The following is a 23,018-nucleotide window of genomic DNA, read 5'->3' as shown; positions in this document are numbered from 1 at the left end:
AACATATTATAAAATACGTTATATGTGTAACATACTAGACGTGTTACACAAAACCGCACTGAACTATGTCCAGTGTTGCTAAAACTTGTGTAAAAACTTTAAAATATATCCATCTTTATACAAACAACGCATAACATTATATTGTTAACGAGGTTCGTTATATCTGTTATTATAATTATTAATTAGTAAACCTGTGTTACCAGGCGTACATAACGACTTTGATCAAATTGTTATGAATTTTTCATAATATTAGATTGATAGTTTTTCTAGTAAAATGTGTGACTGTTACATGTATTATTTGTTCCTGTAGTGAGTAGAAGTAATATTATACTTATAAATAGAAGCATATCAGAAATTTTGTTATACAATAATTTAACACTCAATTTTTTGTAACTATCACAGTAAAACACTAGGTACTTTCTAGATGTTTATGAGCCATTATATATTATGGATTATGAAAGTGTTTTATGAAACGACTCTACATTTTAATAAGACGAAAAATATACATTTACTTTAAAGAATATATATTTTAATTATTAAAGGTGTTAGGTACAGAATACTAATTAATTAAGCGCAATTTATTTCACAATATTTCGAACGCCAGTTACATAATTTGAATGTAAACAAATGAAAAACCTGCACCATATTAAGAAAAGTGTTGATAACCGTCAAAATTATAATTGTCCGTTGAATTTTACAAAGTATTGTATTTCTGATCACGTACAAAGTACTACAAACAAGTACAATCACAAAAAACCTTTTGACACATTCTACATGAACAAATTCCGAGCCAACTTGAGGTGGGAATTAAATTATAAATGCATGAGTGTGTGTGTCGTGAGGTAATAAAGAGTGAAGTTTAGGTGTATCCCGCTATCTAGAGACCATCTATAGATATTGGAACAGAGGTGGAGTGGAGTCGAATAATATTTTTTTTCGAATCGAATTAGGTATAAATTTTGGCTGCACTCTTTAATCGGTAAAGGTGAATGATCAAAGATAATACATATTTTTTATAACAATTAGTAAGTATGTAGTTATTTCAAATTCCATATGAATGATTTTTATAACACGTTTAATGATTAAGGAAATTGATAATATCCGCAGCGTATTTTATTTTACAAAATTATTCAAATAAACAAATAAATTACCTACTACTTAATCAGGAAAAAAGAAAATTGAAAATTGGTAAATGTAAATGTTGTTTCAATATTGCAAAATATCCTATTCCATTTCATCACTTAATATTATATGAAAATAGCTTCATTCATTACCGCAAAAGTTGTTGTGTGTAAGAACTTAAACCTCGAATAAGCCACTTACTTAAAGTTTAAAACAGAACAGGATAAATCCAAATCTAACCCATATAAATGCTTAAGATATTGAAAAGAGCTACTGCGGCGAGATGAAAGGGTTCAAAAGATAGCGTTAAAACACTCATTTGTTTTGTCACCCGCCGACCACCGGCTAATGTGCCTTGATAAAACGGGAGAATTTAAATATAACTGGCTTTTTAATACGTGTCATAGATGGACAGTAAAGATGTGGAGTGGCGCTTGGTTTTCAATTCTGGTTTATGGGTGATGTGTGAATTGGTGGGAATGTAGATTTATTAATGGGTGGCATATGTGATGATAGTTGGTATTTATCTAAAAAATTGTAGGTTGTAGAGCAATATGCAAAAGGGCTAAATTAATAAAATAAATTAATAATTCCGAAATAAAAGCTGATCATCTATCAAGTAAGAATAGGTACTTACATAAAATATTCAAGAAAGGGACTTTTGTAATAATATACCTACGATGTTCGTTAAATAATTGAAAATGATAGAAGAAAAATTAATAAATCACTATTTCTGATATTTCTAGGTATTAATTAAATTAATCTTATCGATAGTAATTTTATCCTGCACACTGACTAGTCTATCTTCTAGAATACCCGCAATCGAAATGCCTTCTCCAAATATTATGGCTCGGTTACTTGCTCATAAAAATACGGAGTTTTAAAGGAATGCAAAGCCTTCTCATTATTACTTTTTTGTATTTATTCATTCAGAGTGTTTTTATGATGATGCTAAATAAAGTGTTTTATTCGCGCCATTGAAGCTCTTACGACCAGTTGATTTAATTAATTTCATTTATATAGACGGCTTAAAACTACTATAACAATACAATACACACTTATATGGATACGCATTATGGAAAGAAAATTTGTATGAAACTTAGAAACTTGAAAGTATTGTTCTCTTTCAGTCTTTTTATGACCCCTTTCTAAGTAATAACTTTTGTTATTACAAATTTAACTAATCATACGCTTTTTTTTTTTCGAACATATACTGTCGATAAAATTAGGGAAAAGATCGATTTTAATATTCAATCATTTATTTATTAAGAGACAAAAATTTCAAAATGTTTTATGTTACAATTTTTTTTAAAGCCACCATGTACAGAGCCTTATAACTTGTGGAAACCATAAACAAAAGTCATATTTATTGCACACCAGTTACATTTTAAATATGATTAGAAAAGAAATTAAAACAATGATTAAAATGAGCAGGCACGCCACCCAACATCTAGTTAAAGTGTCGTAAATAAGATCGAATACACGATATGCAAATTATAACTTTGTTCTCCATTGTATATTCGTTTTGTTATGTAATTAATACTGTTATAATGAGTATTTTATAATATTTATGGATTTTTTTCTGTGATATTGTGAATGTGAACTAGGCATTACTTTGTTATGGTTCGAAATGTTTTATCTATGCTTACCTACCTACAATCTATACTGTAATTACATTGCATTTAATTATTACATCGTAACGCATAAACGTATTAGATCCTTTTTAATAAACTTATAGTTGCTCCAAAAAATATATTGGAAATAACAGAAAAACCCAATGATATTTATTAAAAAATTGAGTCCGTAATTTTTGTTGTTTTTCTGTCATCGCTTTTATGTTTCATATTTTGTGCAAAAAAATGACATTTCACGCACATTGACAATAACATGTGTTGTTATTGTTTTGTTGCTTTCATTTGCTAGAATAATATCAACAAAAAAACAAAAGAATGCTAATTATGATGCGAATTAATTACTTACCATTGAGATATATACATATGGAGACGACACCGCCTACATCACTTATGTTCCGCTCAACATACGCCATATGGCGTAACTGCACGCTCATTTTTTATTCGTTTTAAAGTGAAACGCAACAAATATGCCTTCGTGTGTGTTACGATATTGCACAAATAATACGGAAAAGTGCAAAGGAATAACTTTCATCGGTAAGTACCTACCTAACTAGATAATAATTTTTAAAACTTAGAGCAAAAAAAATGGCGCACAGATTTTGTTCGTGGTGTCTCCTCCATACGTAGTAATATTATCTCAATGTTCCTTACAATTAATTTCTAGTAAAGCATAAAATTTGAAAATTAATAAGTACAATAATTTGAATAGATATTTATCATTTGTGTTATGAAATATCTTATCCTACTAGATGGATTTTTCATTCTATATGTAACTACTTTTATAGTAGGTATGAAATTTATTTCTCACTTTTTATCACGCAATAAACTTGATTCATAGTCATAACATCAGGAAGAGTAGACTAGTGAGTATACTTGTTATAAAATGAACTTTGAATTTACAAGTAAATAATCAAAGAAAATGAATCAATGAAAGTAGCTATAAAATTAACAATCATTATTACAATAAATTCTGCACATTATGCAGGTTACGAACTAACAAATCAAGAATCATAGACTTACGTTCTCTAAATGTCACTACCGTTTGCATCAAACAGCCAACTACACAGTTGCTTTGTCGGCTCTATTAGAAGGTATAAAGATGTTCAATATCTTAATGTTGAAATAATATCGAGTAATATCCTTTCTAGAGGCAATGGATAAAGAGATAAACACCGAGACCGAGAGTGCCGCACGTTGAGTGTTTTTATATGTAAAGGACGGATTATAACGGTGTTTATTGGCGTCTGCTTACACCGGTAGCCGTTCGGTTGGTTGTTACACGTGAACGAACCTTTTTTTAAATTTAGAAGGCTTAAAACGATCACAGATAATGTAATGCCGCACGCATTGCGTGTAAAAAGTTTTAGTGTAACAAAGGTTTTATATGATGGTTAAACCCTTTATTCTTTACATCTGTAATTTTGTTAATGGAATATAATATGAAATTGTTACCGCTAGTATCTAGATAGATAAATAGGTAGGTACTGTTAGCAATCAATATTCATTAAGACGGGAGTTTTTCATTCTAAAATTTTATCAAATAGGTGCATAGAGATAAAATCAATCAATTAGCTTCATATCACCAGCTCATAACGGAAGATGTTACGCATTTGATGAATCTTTGGACACTAAAAACTTATCAAAACAACAACAGATTGCAAACGAAGAATAATATTATACAAACGCAATGAAAACCGTAAAATCAAAGTGCAGCATTTGAGACAAAAGCGGCAAAATAAGTTAAATTTCTTTCACGAAATCGAGCAAAGCAATCATCGCATCGAAGTAAAATCCCGGCGCAATAAAGTACGAATCTTAATTACACAAAAACGCATAAACGCGAACGAAATTTCACCAAACTTCCCGTCCGTTGCATTAACTCGAGAAACCTGACCGAATATTGTTCATTAATTGAATTGCAATATTAACCGGGCGAATAAAGAAGAATAAAGTCTCTTGCGATATAGACCAATAAAGAGGTCTTTATGCCAAACAAATCGGCTCCCTTTGAGGCTTCAAACAAGCCGCTCGAATGTTTTATTCGTACTTTAGTATTTATCGCGCTTGAATTAGACCCTTCGCGACGAGTTTCGCTCAGATAATTTTAATTCAACGATAAGTTTTATATAATCTATGATTGGTACGCGTTGAATGATAATCTGGATACTTTATACACTTAAATGGATAGCAACATTGCGTTAAACGAGTGGAATGTTTCGTTTTATTATTCACATAATTTCGAGCGATAGTAATTACAATTATCATTTATGATTTAAGGTGGTTAGTGTTTTGTTAACATTTGAATTCAAAGAATGTGTTGCCTTGGTGGTTTTTAATATTTTTGATTTAATTAATTTTTCTTTTTTTTTGTAAAATACTAGAGTCGCAGAAGAATTGTTGTAAGTACCTATGCGTTAATTACATATTAAATTTAAATTTAGTTAATTACATATTATTTAATATAAATTACCTATTCATTTTAAAACTTGTTTTTTTTTTATTGATTGCAATCCTTTTTTAATTTATCTATTTATCCATCAAAATCTTCGGTCACCCTTTTACATCTTAACCTTCAGAGTACAGTACCGTACAAATTCGCGATTTAATAAAAAGATAAGAAGTTTCGTTCAATAATGTCCATAAAAAATTCGCCACTCGACGCTTGTACCTATTGCCCGCATATAATGTGAATGGCAGCCCGCATGCCAATCCTACTTTTTTTTTTTAAAGTATGTCCCATTTGGGAAAGGCAAAGGACTTTATCTAAACAGCCTAGTTAAATGTGGTTTTACTATACAGAATAATTATATAAAAACTTAATTTTTTATCGATGAAACTCGACTTTCTTCACAATGTTTAATCAACATATATATTTTCAATAATTTTTCAACATGAAGCAAGTATGTATTTATCCAAGTAAATTGTAATTAAATAGGAAATAACTTTATTTTAATACTACTTTATTGAAAAAGAGATTATTCAAATAAACTAATTAAGATCTAGTAAAGGTAACCCATCCAATCGGCAACCTCGCGCCGGGCTCCTTAACCCAATTTATCTCAACCACTCAGCAAAGTGGACCACCAGAAGCGAACTGTTATCTATTAAATTGTCGGAGGTGAACACGTTTTACGTTAATTGAGGACGGCCCTCGGACCTCAGATTAGTGATACGATTTATTACTTGACAGATAAATACATAAATAGATACAAATATGTAATAACTACATAGTATAAAACAAAGTCGCTTCCGCTGTCCCTATATGTATGCTTAAATCTTTAAAACTGCGCAACGGATTTTGATGCGGTTTTTTTAATATATAGAGTGATTCAAGAGGAAGGTTTTAGTAGATATATAATTTATTAGGTTTTAGACACGCGAAGCCGCGGGCGGAAAGATTACACTATAATATAAGCTAGTGTGCAGTGTTGAAGCTAGACGAGTGTGTGATGCAGATGCTTTGGTGTATAGTAGTAATTAAATAAAAAAGAGCGTGTGCCGAGCACACGTGTCAGAAGTGAAACTTCTATGGCAAGTTTCAAAGATACCATAATCGTCACCTTACTCCACGACGTGACGGAATTTCCATGACGCGACCTTGAAATAATGGTTGGATATAATTTTTTATGTATATTTAGATGTAGTTTCAGAACACGAATAGATAGTAGGTTTATGAAGCCTAAATGCAATCTACTTTAGTAGTTATAAGTCACGTAGACAGTTGAATATTTTGGCATCGTGACAAAATTTCTTTGTTTTAACTGTCAAGGATATATGAACGTTTGTTTTGTTGTGGTTTTGTACGGCTATATCTTATCTATTTTGTTTTGTTGCTGAATCAGTTGGTATGTAAAACATTTATCGGTGTAAAAAAATTGATTCAACAAAAAAAATATGAATCAGAGTAGCATTAAAATCGACACTCCCATACGTATTACCACAGATTACAAAATAGTAAGTAAGTATTACCATAGATTACTAAAAAGTAACTACGTATTACAGATTAACAAGCCTTCAAAAATCGACATTTTAGTATAGAAGAATTTCATCTCGATTTATCTGTATAAATGATAGCAGTTCTTTATCGTATTATCAATTATCATTCCTCTGAAAAGAATAATTTATTCATCCTTTATAGTGTTACCAGTTAATACATAAACATAATCGGACATAATAAAACTCGATATACATAACAAAGGAGGGATGAACAAACTAGAAGTGATAAATGAATATGAATACAATTTATTAGATAATAATATTTCGCCGCCATTACGCCAAACTTAAGCCCCTTGCACACTTCGCAACTAATCCTATCGCTATTGTGTTATCACCCTAACTATATCACCCTAGTTGTTAAAAATAGCCCTAATAGCTTGTAATAAGGTTCAAATTTCTTATAATATTTCATAGAGTAAGGGTAATTGACAATTGTAATAATATATTTGTACGTTTCGTTGCGTATCGATGTCTAGATGAGTTTCCGTGTTTAACAAAATGTGGTTTTAATTAAAACTGTTTTCTAGATATTTCTTAGCTTAAATTAATTTCGTCACCTGCCTATTAAATGCATGAATTTCTTTGCTAAAGAATTATCATAATTCATAATGCATGTTTTCCTTGAAGGGTTTTTATCATTTCTTACAAGGTTTGCTACACTTTTTCGCTTCCGATATAAAAAACATATCCATCAATATTCATTTGAAAGTTAAATTAATACGAATGCATGTATTGCATTAAGTATGAGCCGTTTAGGCGTTTAAAAATCAAAAGGCGCTTAAATCTTATCTCAAAACCTATTAACTATCTCTATTCATTTCCGATCCCTTAGGTATCAGTATTTCGGAAAGTCAATCAAAGTAAGAAGCAATCGCTAGGAGTGTCCGGCGATACCTATTGATACGGGGGTGACAATAAGGGGACGGGCTATGATTGGTCGGCCACTGTGACGTCACGGGTACGCCCTGTTAACTGGATTTGACCGGAAAATCCGGATCAAATGCGTGGCAAATCCGTAGTTGTGTGTGTTTGTGTCCTTTGTCTCTAAGATCGTTTGGTTGGAGGAATATAACAAGGTTTAGAAACAGTAGTTTATGCTGGTAGATATCAAACGTTTATTTGTTCAAACTTCAAATAAGCATTTATTGAAACGCTTCTAAAGCATTTTACTATTTACAGAAATAGTTAGGAAAGTATTATTATTTTTATACGACTACGGACTAACATAATAATAAACTTAAATATTCATCTAACGATGTATAATTATTGTCCTCAACAGTTATGATTCAACCAGCTCGATTGAGCTTATTAATTTTTTGTCTTTAAAAATTGAGCCACCAAGTGTGTGGTAGCATCTCCGCCTCAGGCGCCACACATAGATGATCAATATTCAAAGAAAAGCTATTAAGCTATACGTCAATATAACTAAACCTGCTAGCTTCATGTATCTCTTGCATATTACAGCGGGCCTGAACGTTTTCTTGCTGTTATAAATAGTTGAATTCAGACAACTGTAACTCGTCGTTCCTAACGAACGTCTCGGGCCATAAATTTTTAAAATCCCCATCGTCAAAGGTCAAAACGCTACCGTTCTAAGAAGTTAGGACAATGCGAATACGTAGACAGCTCGAAACTAGAAAGGAAAGCATTCCGACTGAGTTGGGAGTAGTTCGGGGCTCGGGCGTCGGTTCACCCGTGCTCATAATTGCCCGTGGCGCCCGGCTCTTTACTTTTTTACCTTTTCGGCCGACGATGCTCTCGTGTTTTTGTTCGCTTGTTGGTTTTCGGAATTAGCATGTCTTATTAGCATAACTGTCCGATAAGAATTGATTGCTGTTTTAACAGCTTCGATGAAGACGAAAATTGCCCAACGATTTTTAATTCTTAATCAATTATAATTAAGGAGTGATTTCAGACTGAAAAATTGTAAGCTCGGTAATAAGCACCGGAAGACATTTCGTTATAAATTTTACCTATATATGCGATTTTTTGTTTTTTAAATTTATTTTACCAAGTAGGTATATAGTATATACCTACATATATTTAAAGTGATCCATTGCTGGCTACTGAAATTTGTAACGGAGTTGAATCCACAAAATGTAAATCCGTCCGGGCAGAGCGCACGTTGAATTTATATGATGTTATAAATCAGGCGAACACACGGCGCACACGAGTCGGCCCTAAAGAGCCGATGTTCCGATAAAATATGCGTCTGCAAGCTCGGTCACCGAAATGGTAATATTGTTAACAGGGAGTAAACTACACGGGAAACCAAAAGGAGAATTATGCTCGGGAATTTCTCAATAAGATGTGTTGCGCGTGGGGCCGACGCGGGCGCCGCCCTGCGGCGAGCCGGTGGCGCCTCCATCGATTAGGGCTCTCGCTCGCTCGCCGCGCGGGTGGCGCCCGCCGCGACCTCTTACCGACCGTACAGACCTTCCAGGCTATCATTAATCTATTACGATCGAGACTCGCGCATGTGAGGTAATTTCTCGTTTTAAGACAGAATTCGTCGTCACCGGTGAAAGGCGACTCGGTCTTTTTATAGCGCTTAATTAGCGTCGATCTTTCGCTCTGTGTCGGCTCAAAACCATATACGTCTTCGTCTCGCGGGCGAATTGTAGATCGTAGATAGTTCGAATGTCACGTTGTATATCGTAACTTCGCCCCACGAAATGCTATATTGTTTGGATATTTATTTGTTAACAAAAGGGCGTGAGTTAAGAGCCGTTCACAATTCTTGATTCTTGCCCGTAACTCTTAAATCGAGATGCGTATAGATTGCCAGCTGAAGCCTATTAAACAACGAAGCAGTTTTTTTGAAGTCTTATAAATTATTATTTAAACGTGTAGCGTACTTACAGCGTAGTCAATTAAATGCGATTTGAGTGCATTATATACAATGTAGCAATACTGAAGAGAATTGCTTATTAAATAAATCACTTACGATGTATTTTAAACTTGTACGGTTTAAGTTAATACCTAGTATAATATGCACTTAAAATAATATAGGTAATATAAATTTCACTTATATAATATATAGGTAGTTCTGCATAGTTCTACTACTACTTAATACTAGATAGGTACCTACTACATACTATAAATTAGGTATTATAATTAACTCCTCAGTCTCTGTTTGCCATTTACTTACATACATTTTAATGAACAGTTGTTAAGTCTTATCAAACAACTGTCCATCTTAAATATTTAATTTGCATACCAGCACATCTTCACACTACCTACCTATAACAAAACAATTTTAAACTTAAACGTTATAAATGACTACACCAAAACCATGGTAATTCGTATATTACTCTTAGACTTATGCTTTCCTTATTTATACAATAAATTATTTGAATTTGGATGTTTTCTATTTTTTTTTTCTAAAATTAAATAACAATAAAAATTATTAGTTTGCAATAGCCTGCGGCGTAACTTCAGCTGCGCAGGCGCTTGGCCCATACTCAACCAGCAATTACACCCCGTAACTTAGAGCAATCTGATTACATTCTTGTCATAGTATTAATTATAACCCTGATTGTTTTATAGTCCAATGTCAACGAGGTTTTTGAAATTATTCTGTCAGGAAACTTCTAGATCCTAGACTTGATTTTATGCAAATTGGCAGTGTAAATACTGGCAATTATTTAATTATCTTCATTTGGCATTTGTAATATTTTCCTTGATTTTTTTTACTGAAATAAGAAGTTAGTCATTGACATTATTTTATTAAAGAACTTGAAATTACCTAACTTTCGAAATTATCTAAGTATAATTGTATTGATAATCTATATAACCTAAACTCTATTATTAAAAATATTTATCAAAAATAAAGTAAGTAAGTACCTGTTACATACTTATAGTAGGTATTTCAAAAATATCATTACCATACTGTAAATACAGCACTGCTAGTTGAAAACTATTAGTGAACACATAATATTTGAGGTAATATCGAGTATTCGAGTTAATGAGATATAAATTATGATCCAAATACGTCTATATTTAGTGTAATCAATTCAAATACACGAGAATCAAACGAAAATGTATTATAATACAAATAGTATGTTAATTATCGGTTTCATTCATGTTGGGAACCGGTTATAAGAAGATATTACATGAGCATATATTTCTGACAGCTGTATTATTGAGATGATATCGATTGGTATAATTTAAACAGAAACTTAACTGCCAATTTCCATCCTCGAAATCGTATAGGTTAGAAATGTGTAGAGCTTTTCGACGTATAAAATGTTTTAATTTTTAAATATGAAATAGAATTGACATAATAAATTATAATGCTCGATGAACAGTCGTTCAATTATTAGTCAATAATTTGTCTTTTGAATTAAGTAAAATATAATTGATCGATCAATTGAAATAGGTATGTAATCAGACGTTATAAAAATCGACATTATGCAAAATAGCTAGTGGTCACGCAAACTAATATGTTTAATCAAATGATTTGTCTATCAAACACATTGCACCATTAGATATAAATCACCAATGCTCAACTCTCAATATAACAAATTTCATATTGACATAACAACATAATACCTCAGTCCAGATTAATTGAATCAAATTATGGGTTCTTAAAAAATCAACAAGCGGTCGAGAGGCAAGAACGATAAATCATAGCGAAGGAAATGTTGACTCGAGGTTCGCGGTTATTAAAATAATTTAGCGCTCTGGCGATCGTCTGCTCTGTCGACAATGTTTGTTTTGTAGGCGAGAACTTTGCACAGCCCATAATTACCTTTATGTTTTTTTTATTTTTACGATCAGGAGTGGCCGTTGGCCGTCTTTTGTGGTCTTTTGTTCGGTGTTGCTAGTTTCGGGAGAATTGATTTTGTGGCTTCATTTGTTGCGTTTCTTTGTGTTGTATGATTGGTGATGATTAATCTTAATGTATATTTATCATCAAGCAATGCTTAAAGATGACTGAGAGACTTCCAACTTCCAAAGTTAATTAATTAGTAAAAAAGAGAGAATTGTAGAGTTATAGAGCCATAATTAAATAAAATCGTTGACCGTAAATTTAAAAAAATGCATCTATTTATGATCAGTAAACACAAAATATTCAGCCGGGTTTTCTTTCAAAATCTTAATGATAAAAGATTTTCTTTACTTAAAAAAAATATTATTAAAAATCAACAAAAAAGTAATTGAAATTTAAACACTATCTTTAACATTAAACAATACTTGAAAAAAAAATGGGTGTGTGTACTAACCTCATTTTTCAAAAAATAATTTACTACATATTATATGCAACTTTACAGAAATACGTCGAATCACGCGTGGTAGGGATAAGGAAAAGATGGCGCGTAACGGAAAAATGTCACGCGTAACGAAAAAATGTTACACTAAATTTTTTTCCAATCCCGATAAAGAAATCTCACTTCAAAAAAAACTTTTGTTAACTTCATAACCAAATGTTGGCAACCTCGTTGGTAGCCGCGGGCGCGGGCGCAGTGTGCCAGACACACATTATTTATAATTTTATCCATTCATCCTTCGATACTTGCCCGAGTGTATCTTCATTTATTTTTGCCTTACTTTGTTTAGGGAGCTAGAGGCTTTGAAAAAAAAGCAATAATTTATTTAATTTGTTAAAAAAATGGCAAAAGCAGATGTAAATTTAAAATAAATTTATATGATCTAATCTTAGTAACTAATTTCTGAGTAATTTTATAAGAAATTTTACTGGTTACACTCTTGTTAAACAATTTTAATAATTCTCTAATTAAACAACCTAATTATCTGTTACAAATTATAAAGTGATATGTATTACACGATATTATTTGATACAAGTGATAACTACGTTAAAAACAACCGACTTCAAACTTGCACTTGCAAAATTTACAAATACCTACAGACAAAAATGCTCATAAAATAAAAACTACTGGGTCTATCCGAATAAAATTTTTATGGGACCAATTCGACACCATCCCGCATCGAACAAAAAAAGAATCACGTAAATCGGTTCAGAAACCTCGGAGTAATCATATATATAATTAAAAAAATATATATATACCGGCCGAATTGATAACCTCCTCCTTTTTTTTGAAGTCGGTTAAAAACTAATAAAACACACCTATCATTACGGTATTTGTTTTCCAAATTTATTAGAGTAATAAGAGTCAATTACACATAATCATACAGTTTACACGCTAGTACATACCTGTGTTATCTTAATGCTTACCTTTGTTCAACAAATCGAGGCCATTGCTATTTGTTCCATGCATGCCTTTTGGTTAATTATTAACGTAGGAACTTTCATAATTTAGTAAATTCATAAATAAACGCGTGAGTGCCGAGCACACGTGTCAGAAGTGAAACTTCTTTGGCAAGATTCAAAGATACCAAAATCGTCGCCTTACGCCATGACGAGACGACATTTCCATGACACGATCTTGAAATTTTACTCTCAACGCGCTTAAAGAAGTTTCACTTCAAAAAATACGCAAATAATTTAAAATAAAATTTCCAGTACAAACAAGACGTACTGATTTCTAAAAAGTAAACAATGATATCAGCCAAGTTTGATCATTGAATGGATTACGCAAAAGCGAAAAAACTATACGATAAGTTATAGAAGGCTCGTAAGAAGTCCAACGCTACCACCGTAGTAATTACCAACATGTGTTAATCACCGTACGTGGTTACTAATTATTGACTATTTACCGACATTCGAGTTCTTTCCTTCATAATTATTGCCGGTTACGTCTCGTTCTCGATAAAAACTTACAAGATTGTAAAGCGATGTTAACTTTTACGAACTTGTTAGCAGAGATATTTGAACTAACCTTTTTGCTTGCATGATGCCTATAGCTTACAATGAAGTTACCGATAACAGAAAACGTACTTTCTGTTCATCGCCTTTGACTCGAAAACATCCCTCATCTGTCGGCGTTTCCCGCCTTTTTTCTTGTCATACTAAAGTTCATTTTTCTCTCCTTCGTAGGAGCTCATCTATAGCCAAAGCCAACGGATGTTGTCAAAGTTGCTGTGGCCCAATCCATCACCTAGTGCGCCCAGAGACCCCCACTCAGATCATTTGGTTAGTAGACATTTCATTTTTTTAATCTGTCATTTTATTACACTTTTCATTCTTGACTACGTCATTATAGCAGTCAAAAATGGCGGCAATTCATTTTAAAACAGCAGTTACAATATTTATACAAGTTTCGAAATATGATTAATCTGATGAAAATTAAAAATAACCGTTAAAACGCGTATTCCTTCGAAACGCCCCTAACTAGTAACGGATGGTTTTTTGCTGACGAAAAAACTTTATGATCGAATCATAGAGGCAGATGTTAATGATTCTATTATTTATGGTCGAGCTTGTCTATTACCTTTTAGTTTTTTGATGCTCACCTACCAGTAACTCGATTCGTTTGTAAGTCAGTTCGAGCGTGAAATGTTTGTTTGTGTTCCACACACTTTTTTCATGCGAAATATCATTTATTCACGGAGTTTACAAGGGACTATTGCTAGAGAAAAATAGAAAATAAACATAACATTGTTGATGAATTACTAATTACTATGTCTTTATATGTCGTCGTAGTTATAAGTTGGTTGTAAGAAGTTAAAATTGTTTTCTTTTTTTTTCTAGAAATTTCATAAGAGAGCATAGTTTTAAAACGTTTGTAGTAGAGCTTTATCAGACGTCGGGAAAAGACTGGAATTACTTTAAATTTACGTTTAGGTATATATTTCAATTAATAATGCATTCAATAATTCACATACGGTTATATACTTTGTAACATGTTCTTAATACCATACTAGTAAATTAGTACCTAATACCAATACCACTATCATCGTTTCTATATAAGCTCTTTATTGAGTTAGAGGCAATTAAATCTCTGTTAATATGGTATTATAGTTTACATTATACTTTTTATTCGACGTATTAAATAAGATATAAATCAACATCAATCATTATCATATTATATCAGCTGCAAATGCAATTTCATTGTTAGCATTGAACATAGGTATGATTTATTTATGCAGTATCGTTATTTTTATGTAATTATGTCTCTTTAAATACCAATATATTTATTATTTTCTAATACATAGGTATTTATTATTTACTATTAAAGCATATTAAAGTTTATTTTTAACCGTCTTAAAAAAAGGAGGAGGTTATTTAAAATATCTACACTAATATTATAAAGAGGAAAACTTTGTTTGTTTGTTTGATTGTAATGAATAGGCTCATAAACTACTGGACCGATTTTAAAACTCTTTCACCATTCGAAAGCTACATTATCCACTAGTAACAAAGGCTAGGTTTTATCCCGGAAATCCCACGGGAACGGGAACTATGCGGGATTTTCTATGAAAATGCGGGTGAAGCCGCAGGCGGAAAGCTAGTATTTTATATTTACTGTGGACTGGACTTTACAAAAAAAGAAATAATAACAAAGAGCTCGAAGTCAATACAAGACAGCCGGAGGCGCCAGCAATCATCACACCAAGGTGTCTGAACCTAATTATATGGTAGAAAAACACTTCTCAAACCCAAATATTTGTTAATCTCATTCCCACAAATAAATATAAACTTAAACTCGTAATAGTTAAAGTTTATAATCAAATGTCGCAGCGAGGCTTGTTTTGTAAATGATATAACGAAAAAGGGTCTCAAAGAATTGGCGTAAAAACGGGCTTAATTAGGATATGATTAGGGGTTTGTTCTTAACAAAACTAACAAGCGTTAGCCGATGATTATGGTAATAAATAGTTATACTGTCGTTAGGCAGCTGTCTATGGTTCCGTCTGTTTGTATAGTGGTCCCGTATTTTGACATATGCCTCGGATATTGATGTAATTATTAAATTTGGAGGCTCTACTTTTAATTGTGTTGCGGATAGCAATTATTCTTTGAAATAAACCTTTGTTAAAGTTAAATTATTTCATCAATATTGTTTGCGTAGAAGGTACTTCTTTAAATATAGAAACTGTATCTATAAAGGAGTATCATGTTTCACAATGTGCTTACGACACATTATTATTCAAAAGTTTTTATGAAAAGGACCAAGTATAAACACTTTTAACTCAACATTCCTATACGCACCAACGCGAACGGTTCGAAATTAATCATCATAGCCAAATGAAGCAGCTCATTAAAATTAATTTAATAAAAATAACACTTATATAAATGTGCTCAACAAAAAGCCTTGTTAATACGACGTAAAAAACCAGACCAGCTAATTATGGCGATATTTAAGAAAATTTCAAAGAATTATAGAAAGAATTGTCCAATGGACGCCTTACGGACGAATGGTCAAGAAGGACATATAAACGGATCGACATAATATGGTTTCCATTGACTAATTATATTAGCTGTAGGCTTCATAGCTTTGTAACGAGAGCGAAAGAGACAGCTGATACACGTGTGGAAAATCTATTTGTAAAGTATGGAATTAAAAGTTAATGCGTGGCAAGGAGAAACGAAAGTTCTGTTTTTTTTTGTGCGTTTTTAACGTTTAAAATGAAAATGTGATTAGGAAATCGGATACATGAAATTATTGATTTACATAAAGCTTATGAATGTAAAAAAATGTGGTATTGTACCTAATACAATTTCATTGTATTGTAATTTCATAGGTATACCTAGCCATAAGTCATATGGTTTTTTGTAACTAACTACCTACTTAAATTATTAACTTATGTAGAGATTGATCGTGAATAAAATACGTCCATAAATATTAGTATAATTTCTTTCAGTAATCTAATTATAATTCATGTGACTGTAAAATGTTAGAGTAAAAGCTCATATACACATATACTTCCACGTCCACACAACAGATGTCGCTAGCACACACGTACAAAAGGCATCATTGATTGGTATCTAATTATTTTAAAAACAAGTGGCCCAATAGATAACCGCGTATCGTAGGCAATCAATTACAACCCCGTAAACTCCCCTATCCACGAGGGATATAATATACTTCATAGTACTTCATGTTGGTACGAAATTTGAATAACAAGCTTTTTGTTTTACGCATTTCAAATGATTACTGAAAATGTGAAGTGGCCTTGTTATTTGTATGCTAACTGTACTGAAAATGTTTTGTGCAGATAGATTGGATATACAAAAATCACTTATCCGTTATTTGTTATAAAAAAGAAGATCCTAATATCATTAATTATTGTTTAGTTTAAAGCAGTGCGACCAAGCTTTTTTTTTAAAGGCACCCGCCATCTCGGGGTGTTGTCTAACCCTCCTCTGGAATATAGTCCAGAGACTCTCCTCTTCTCTTTTTATGTTCATTATGTACGCAATGAATATGTACGTATTAAATAATGTACGACCAAGCTTAGATTTACAGAGCATAATTAATTATTTCAAATAAGAATTATTTTATTGTGATTTCGTTGTAGCCAAGCGTATTTTAAATCATCACAACTGCTTCTATTCTCCCTACACATAACTATGCCATATTAGCTACATTAGCATACCATCAACTCACACCACACCACAAAAACAACAATATCCAGAAAGCGTTTAACGTGCCGATTCAAAATCAATTCCTACTACCTACATGCAAAACAAAAACGGTATTAACACAACAAAAATACATTTTTGTTACGACGTATCAGCCATAAATGCTACAAGTAATGCCGTCGTAAAAATGCTGTCTGCACATAAAATGTACAACACGTTTAGTGCAAGACTAACGTTTCTACGTAAATGGTATCATCTCACGAGACCGATTAACAACTCGAGCAGCGTTTCTCAACCTGGGGTCCGCGGACCCCTATCGGTTCGCGAGCATATCCCAGGGGGTCCGCAGACAAATCAAGAAAGTTACGAAAACCTTAGTTACCTACCAGACTATTCTGGAGGCCAGACTTTTATTTTTCCGTTTTAAGAAGGAATAATCTGTCAAGTGATGGTTGGCTTAGCTATTTCACACACTGCAAACACTGCAAGAAATCAATTAATTTTTAAAATAATTTGATTGATAGATTGTCTCATGCGAACAAGATTTTTTGGGGGTCCACGGATCATGGTAAGGTGGCGCTAGGGGTCCGCCTTTGGAAAAGGTTGGGAAAGGCTGAACTAGACCTTGATGCTTGGATCCCAGACGTGTAAGTTGGTTAATTAATTTGCCTCTAATCTGTGGGGTGCTTGTTTTAGTTCGTGTGATCTTTGGATAATGGCGGTAATGGGAAAATGCGATTATAAATTTTACAATAGTTAGTCAGAGTCAGTTAGAGGTGTTAGGTTTATCATTACCTACATATAGGTATGTATAGATATAATAAGTTATATTGACAACTTAAAATATATTGAAAGGAGTTGAGCTTTTTTCAAATTGTGTTTAAAGATAAAAATAAATTTGTATGTTTATTTACAATTATTTATGTATTAAGTATAATTAATAACGTCTACTGCTTACATACCTTTTCGCTTTACTTTTTATATATTTCGACCTAATTTAACTTCAAAAGGCCCTGGGAGTTCTTATAGGTAGTATGGCTAAAATGCAGGAGTATGAAACTTTATTATTTATAAGGTCCTTACGAAAATTATATAATCAAAGAAAAAAATTTTAAAGCAAGGGCCAAATATTATTTTTATTATTATTTACCTATATTAGTAAAAAATATTATTTATATACCTAGCCATTTTTAATCACTATCCTTAGAACAAAAAAATAAAACAACTCATAAGTTTACTCATGTAGCTCAAAAGTTAAAATAGAACATTTTCCAAGTAAACAAACGATCCCAAGAACATTTTTTCCGTCAAGTCGTTGAATTGGCATACCTACCTTTATTACTTATGTATTCGCGGAAGCATTAGCACATAATGGCCAGTTGAATCTAATTGATACGTAGCAATGCGTAAAATGATAGCTCATGTTGGCAAATATTGAATGTATCTCGACTTAACTCCAATGACATGTAATTAAAACATGAGTTGACATTTTGCTGTACAATTTGTATAATACAATGTGTGGTGAACGGTTCCCTTTTCGATACTGAAGATAAATTAATATCAATCGATGTAATAAAGCTTTCATTCTTGAATGCTTTTATGTATTTAAAATTGATTATATGTATAGATTTAATGGTATTTAAAAATAGAAAATATTTTTCAATAGAACAGTGTAAAATACATATAACGTCGAATGCATTTAGCAAGATATTTGTATGAAAGTGTAGCAGTCAGCCTCTTGATGGCAGAGACTCTTCGCTCTCAACTTTAAAGGCTGAAAGGCCCGCGCCGTGAAGGGGACACGTCGCGATTATTAAGTTTTCCGACTTACAAGATCCATTATAAATCCGGATACAATTATCCGACTACCATCGAATTAATAGAGATTTACTCACAAACAAAACCGCCTCGCCACTTCTGCGCTGAATAAAGGTATAAAACTATAAAAACCCTTTTAACGGATCGTTGAGAGCATCATCACTCAAGTATAAAATCACCGGTACATTAAGAGGCGAAAATCAAAAGAACCGTGCGTTGAAACTATCCGTTGCATGGAAAAGGCCTTTTATTGTGGTCGGGTATAGTTTTGATGTTTCTTCTAATTGCGGGTGGCGGCGCCACTGTCTTTATGAAATTCTGCTCCACATTTTAATGTGTTTTAATACTAATGGAATTAGACGCGTAGAGAGCGTTTCATACGGAATCTTTGTGGAAACTGTGTGTATCTTTCTCACGTTGCAATTATCGTTTTTCTCTCTAAAAGCGTTTTATAACGGTCTACTTTTGAAGTGTTGTTATGAAGTGACTTTACCATGTAGTACTTTCGATGTTTCAAAGATCAAAAGCCTTTCAACAATAATCAAGCGCAGATCTTTTAGCGCTAAATGTCGAGTGAAAACTTTTGTACTATTGCGTCTTTGATAGCTTTTGTAGTGGCGGGGAACGTGATATTCACTATAAATAATAACAAAAATAATCTTGAACGATTCTAAATGTTTTTTTCATCCTCATTTGATGTGTTGTTTGATTTACTAAGATTAACGTTCGACTGTTTTACTTTAATTTATATCTATCGGCTTATAAGGGAAATAGAGACAATAACACACAGTTACCAAGATGATCGTCAAAAACAATATAAACTAACAATTATACTAGGGTCATTGCGCCTGTTCGCGTCCACCTGCCTATTCGCGTCCATTTTGCGGATATCTTTTAGAAAATTCACGAAAATAAGTACACTTTATGTAAAATTGTTATAAGAAAAATTTCCGATAATACCTCAATGTATAAGAGACATGCACACTTATTCAAAATATGCCTGCGCACCGCCTATCCTATTTAAAAAAAATATTTAATTTTGGCTATTAAACGAGAGAGCTAAAACGCGCGGGATTTTGAAAAAAAAAATAGTGCGCAGCGTCGCGTTTGACGGTAAGTATCTTATTGTTAAATGTGAATTTTTGAATATGTAACTGTTTCTTTACTTTGCTAACAAAACATGGAATAGTATGGATTATAAATCAGCTTATTTCTTTTACAATTAATAGCTAAAATAAGGTGGACGCGAATTACTACACCGAATTTGTACAACTTCCATTTTGCGTCCACGGTGGGCGCAAACTATACCTATAGTGCATTAACAATAGAACATATTGCGTCCACATTGTTTTTCATTACGTAGCAATGAATTGTTTGTTAAAATATGTAATTTATAATAGATTGTAAATTTTTTACTAAGACCACAAGTTGATAATTTAAATTTTCATTCAAATTAGCAAATTTTTATGCTATTTTTTCATTTTAAAATGGGTATTCCAAGAATGAGACTAGTATCTTTGAGAATGAGAGTCAATAAGTTTGTGGTTAAGAAAATAATATAAACAAAAAAGAAATATAATTCATTAGAAACTAAAAAATAGGGTAGAGGTGTAGGTAATCTTAATAGAACTGATTATTATTTATTTACATAACGTAACGTTGTTTTTTGTTACCTTTTAGTTCTATTTATGATGAAAAGATAAATATAATGAATTATATTTATAATAATGTTGATTTTAGGGTTCCGAACCTCAAAAGGAAAAACCGGAATCCTTGTAGGATCACTTTGATATCCGTCCGTCTGTATGTCCGTCTGCCGGTCTGTCTTTCTGTCAAGACGCTTTTTCTCAGTAACGCGTTCAGGTATAAAGCTGAAATTTATATTGAATACTCAAGTCTACGGTCCCTTGAAGCAGTGAAAAAATCAAACTTATAAGCCAAAGAATTCAAAAGATACAGCCGTTTATGCTGCAAATTTTCGCAAATTTCGACATTCGCAAGGGAATCAAAACCTACAGGGTACTTTACGTGAACACAGACACTTGAAGTTTGGTACGAAGCAACTTCTTATAGCACGAATAAGGAAGATATTGAAAAAATAATCATTTACAGTTAAAACATATGAAAAAAAACAACAGGTTAATACGGAACCCTCGTTGTGCGAGTTCCACTCGAATTTGGCCGGTTTTTATTAAATAACTATATTCGTAAATAAATAATTTATTAAAATCTAATTTTTATTTGCATTAATCTGATAAAATATCACCCAATACACTCTTAATTCTTTTTCTAAGCTTGTGGACACGAACTGGTCCACGGGTGGACGCAAACTGGAATTTTTGGACGCGAACTGGGTAAAACGCCTAATTCTGCTATTTATCTAGATAAATAAAAACCACATGATATTTCCAACACAATTGAAAGTAAATCTTATAATAGACTATGTAATGAACACGTTACATAAATTTTGCCTTGAAATTTGTTCTAGAACATTTTTATTTTCTCCTTCTCCAAACTTTCCAACTGCACTAAGTGGACGCGAACTGGCGCAATGACCCTATAAGTCTATACTATATCAACTATAGGTCAATAAAATTTAAATTTTTTAATAACTAATTCAAATTTCATAGTTAATAACAGCTTTAAATCTGCTTTCAAATACTTAGTTATGAATTATGATTAAATAGATACATAATAATTTCTATATTATACCCCTCATAAAGGCCTATCTAAATATAGATATTCCGTTTATAAAATCAAACAAGAAAACACCTTAATAGAATCGAGACGATAAATATAAAGCAGAATGTATATAAAGTGCGTCAAAAGCAGCTATCAGATGATTGACAAGTATGGTGTGGCTTGAATGGAAATCACCTCATACCGGTATATACTGGTATTGGTATTAAATTCAAGATTAAATTATACGGTTAACGCCACCTGCCGGTGATCGTGCGCAGCTTTGTAGGGAAAGTATCGAATCTTTTATAATAGGTACAATATATTATATTTGGCGGTGGAAAAAATGTACCTAAACCTTAGAAATTAAAGATTTTTTAACGGATTTTAAACGCGATTTATTCATTATATTATTGTCACGGGGAGACTGGCATAATATTAATATTACCTATTTTAAACTCTACAAATAAATAGCTAATAGAAATGATTTTGAAATCAATGATAAATATTTGCATAATTTCAATTTATGTACTTAATTTTTTAAATAATGCAAAGCCTCAATAAATGGAAAAAGGTTAGTAGGTATTTCCTGGATAATATGATTGTTTTTTGATTTAATTGTTACAATGATTATTTTTTCACAAAATTGCATATTCTATTTATTTATTCGTTCCTTTCGCCTGATACTATACAAGAGGTAGATGTTTATTTTGGTCTTTTTAATATCACCTTAATATTTTAATAGAGCTTAACAATCATATTAAATTACCAGAACTTACAGCCCGAAAAAAATCTCTGCACACAAACCATTTTCCATCGTTTTACCCAATACAAAGAACAGAAAACACCAGATTAAAACAGCAAAACTGCAATATTTCCTCTAAACTGCATCCAAACCATTCGACAATCAAGGCAGCATTTGCTCAGCAAACATTAACACTTATGCCTTTAAATGGCCGACACGATCATATTTCATCGCGCTTTTTCATTCCGAATCTTTGTTTGCATCATTTAGTGTGAAAAATTGTTTTGAGAATTCTCAATGTTGGTTTTAAGTGAAGTTCAAATGTTATTTTGTTTGTTTGTAAATACTCATCAGTCATTGAAGTAAACAATTACGCTTTTTTATAAAATTATCTTGACATTGATAAATGCTTTTTTACTTGCAAGTTATTTTACCTCAGGGAAAAGATATTGATTTAAATATAAAAAGCAGCAAAAAGGTAATTTGTTCGCGTTTAGAATTTGCATATTATCTAGTCAACCATGTGTTGCTTCGTGTAAAATATGTACCTACTTAGGTATAAGTCAATTAATAT

At 32.1% G+C, this 23,018-nt stretch overlaps 1 protein-coding gene across 6 annotated transcripts in view; it reads left to right on the top strand.

The window, feature by feature from the left end:
• Positions 1 to 23,018, top strand: part of LOC123700232 (optomotor-blind protein) — an 87,735-nt gene that overhangs the window by 46,806 nt on the left and 17,911 nt on the right. For 3 of the 6 annotated variants that reach the window (XM_045647394.1, XM_045647396.1, XM_045647395.1), the window contains exon 4: positions 13,714 to 13,809. The exons of the other annotated variants lie outside the window; for them this stretch is intronic. In XM_045647394.1, the coding sequence (XP_045503350.1) occupies positions 13,714 to 13,809 (96 nt within the window). The remainder of the gene's footprint in view (positions 1 to 13,713; positions 13,810 to 23,018) is intronic. 6 annotated transcript variants of the gene reach the window in all.

The sequence above is a fragment of the Colias croceus genome, chromosome 19 (genome assembly GCF_905220415.1).
Source record: "Colias croceus chromosome 19, ilColCroc2.1".
Classification (NCBI taxonomy): Eukaryota; Metazoa; Arthropoda; class Insecta; order Lepidoptera; family Pieridae; genus Colias; species Colias croceus.
Note: the sequence above shows the minus strand (reverse complement) of the source record. Positions and strands in the feature narration are given on the sequence as shown.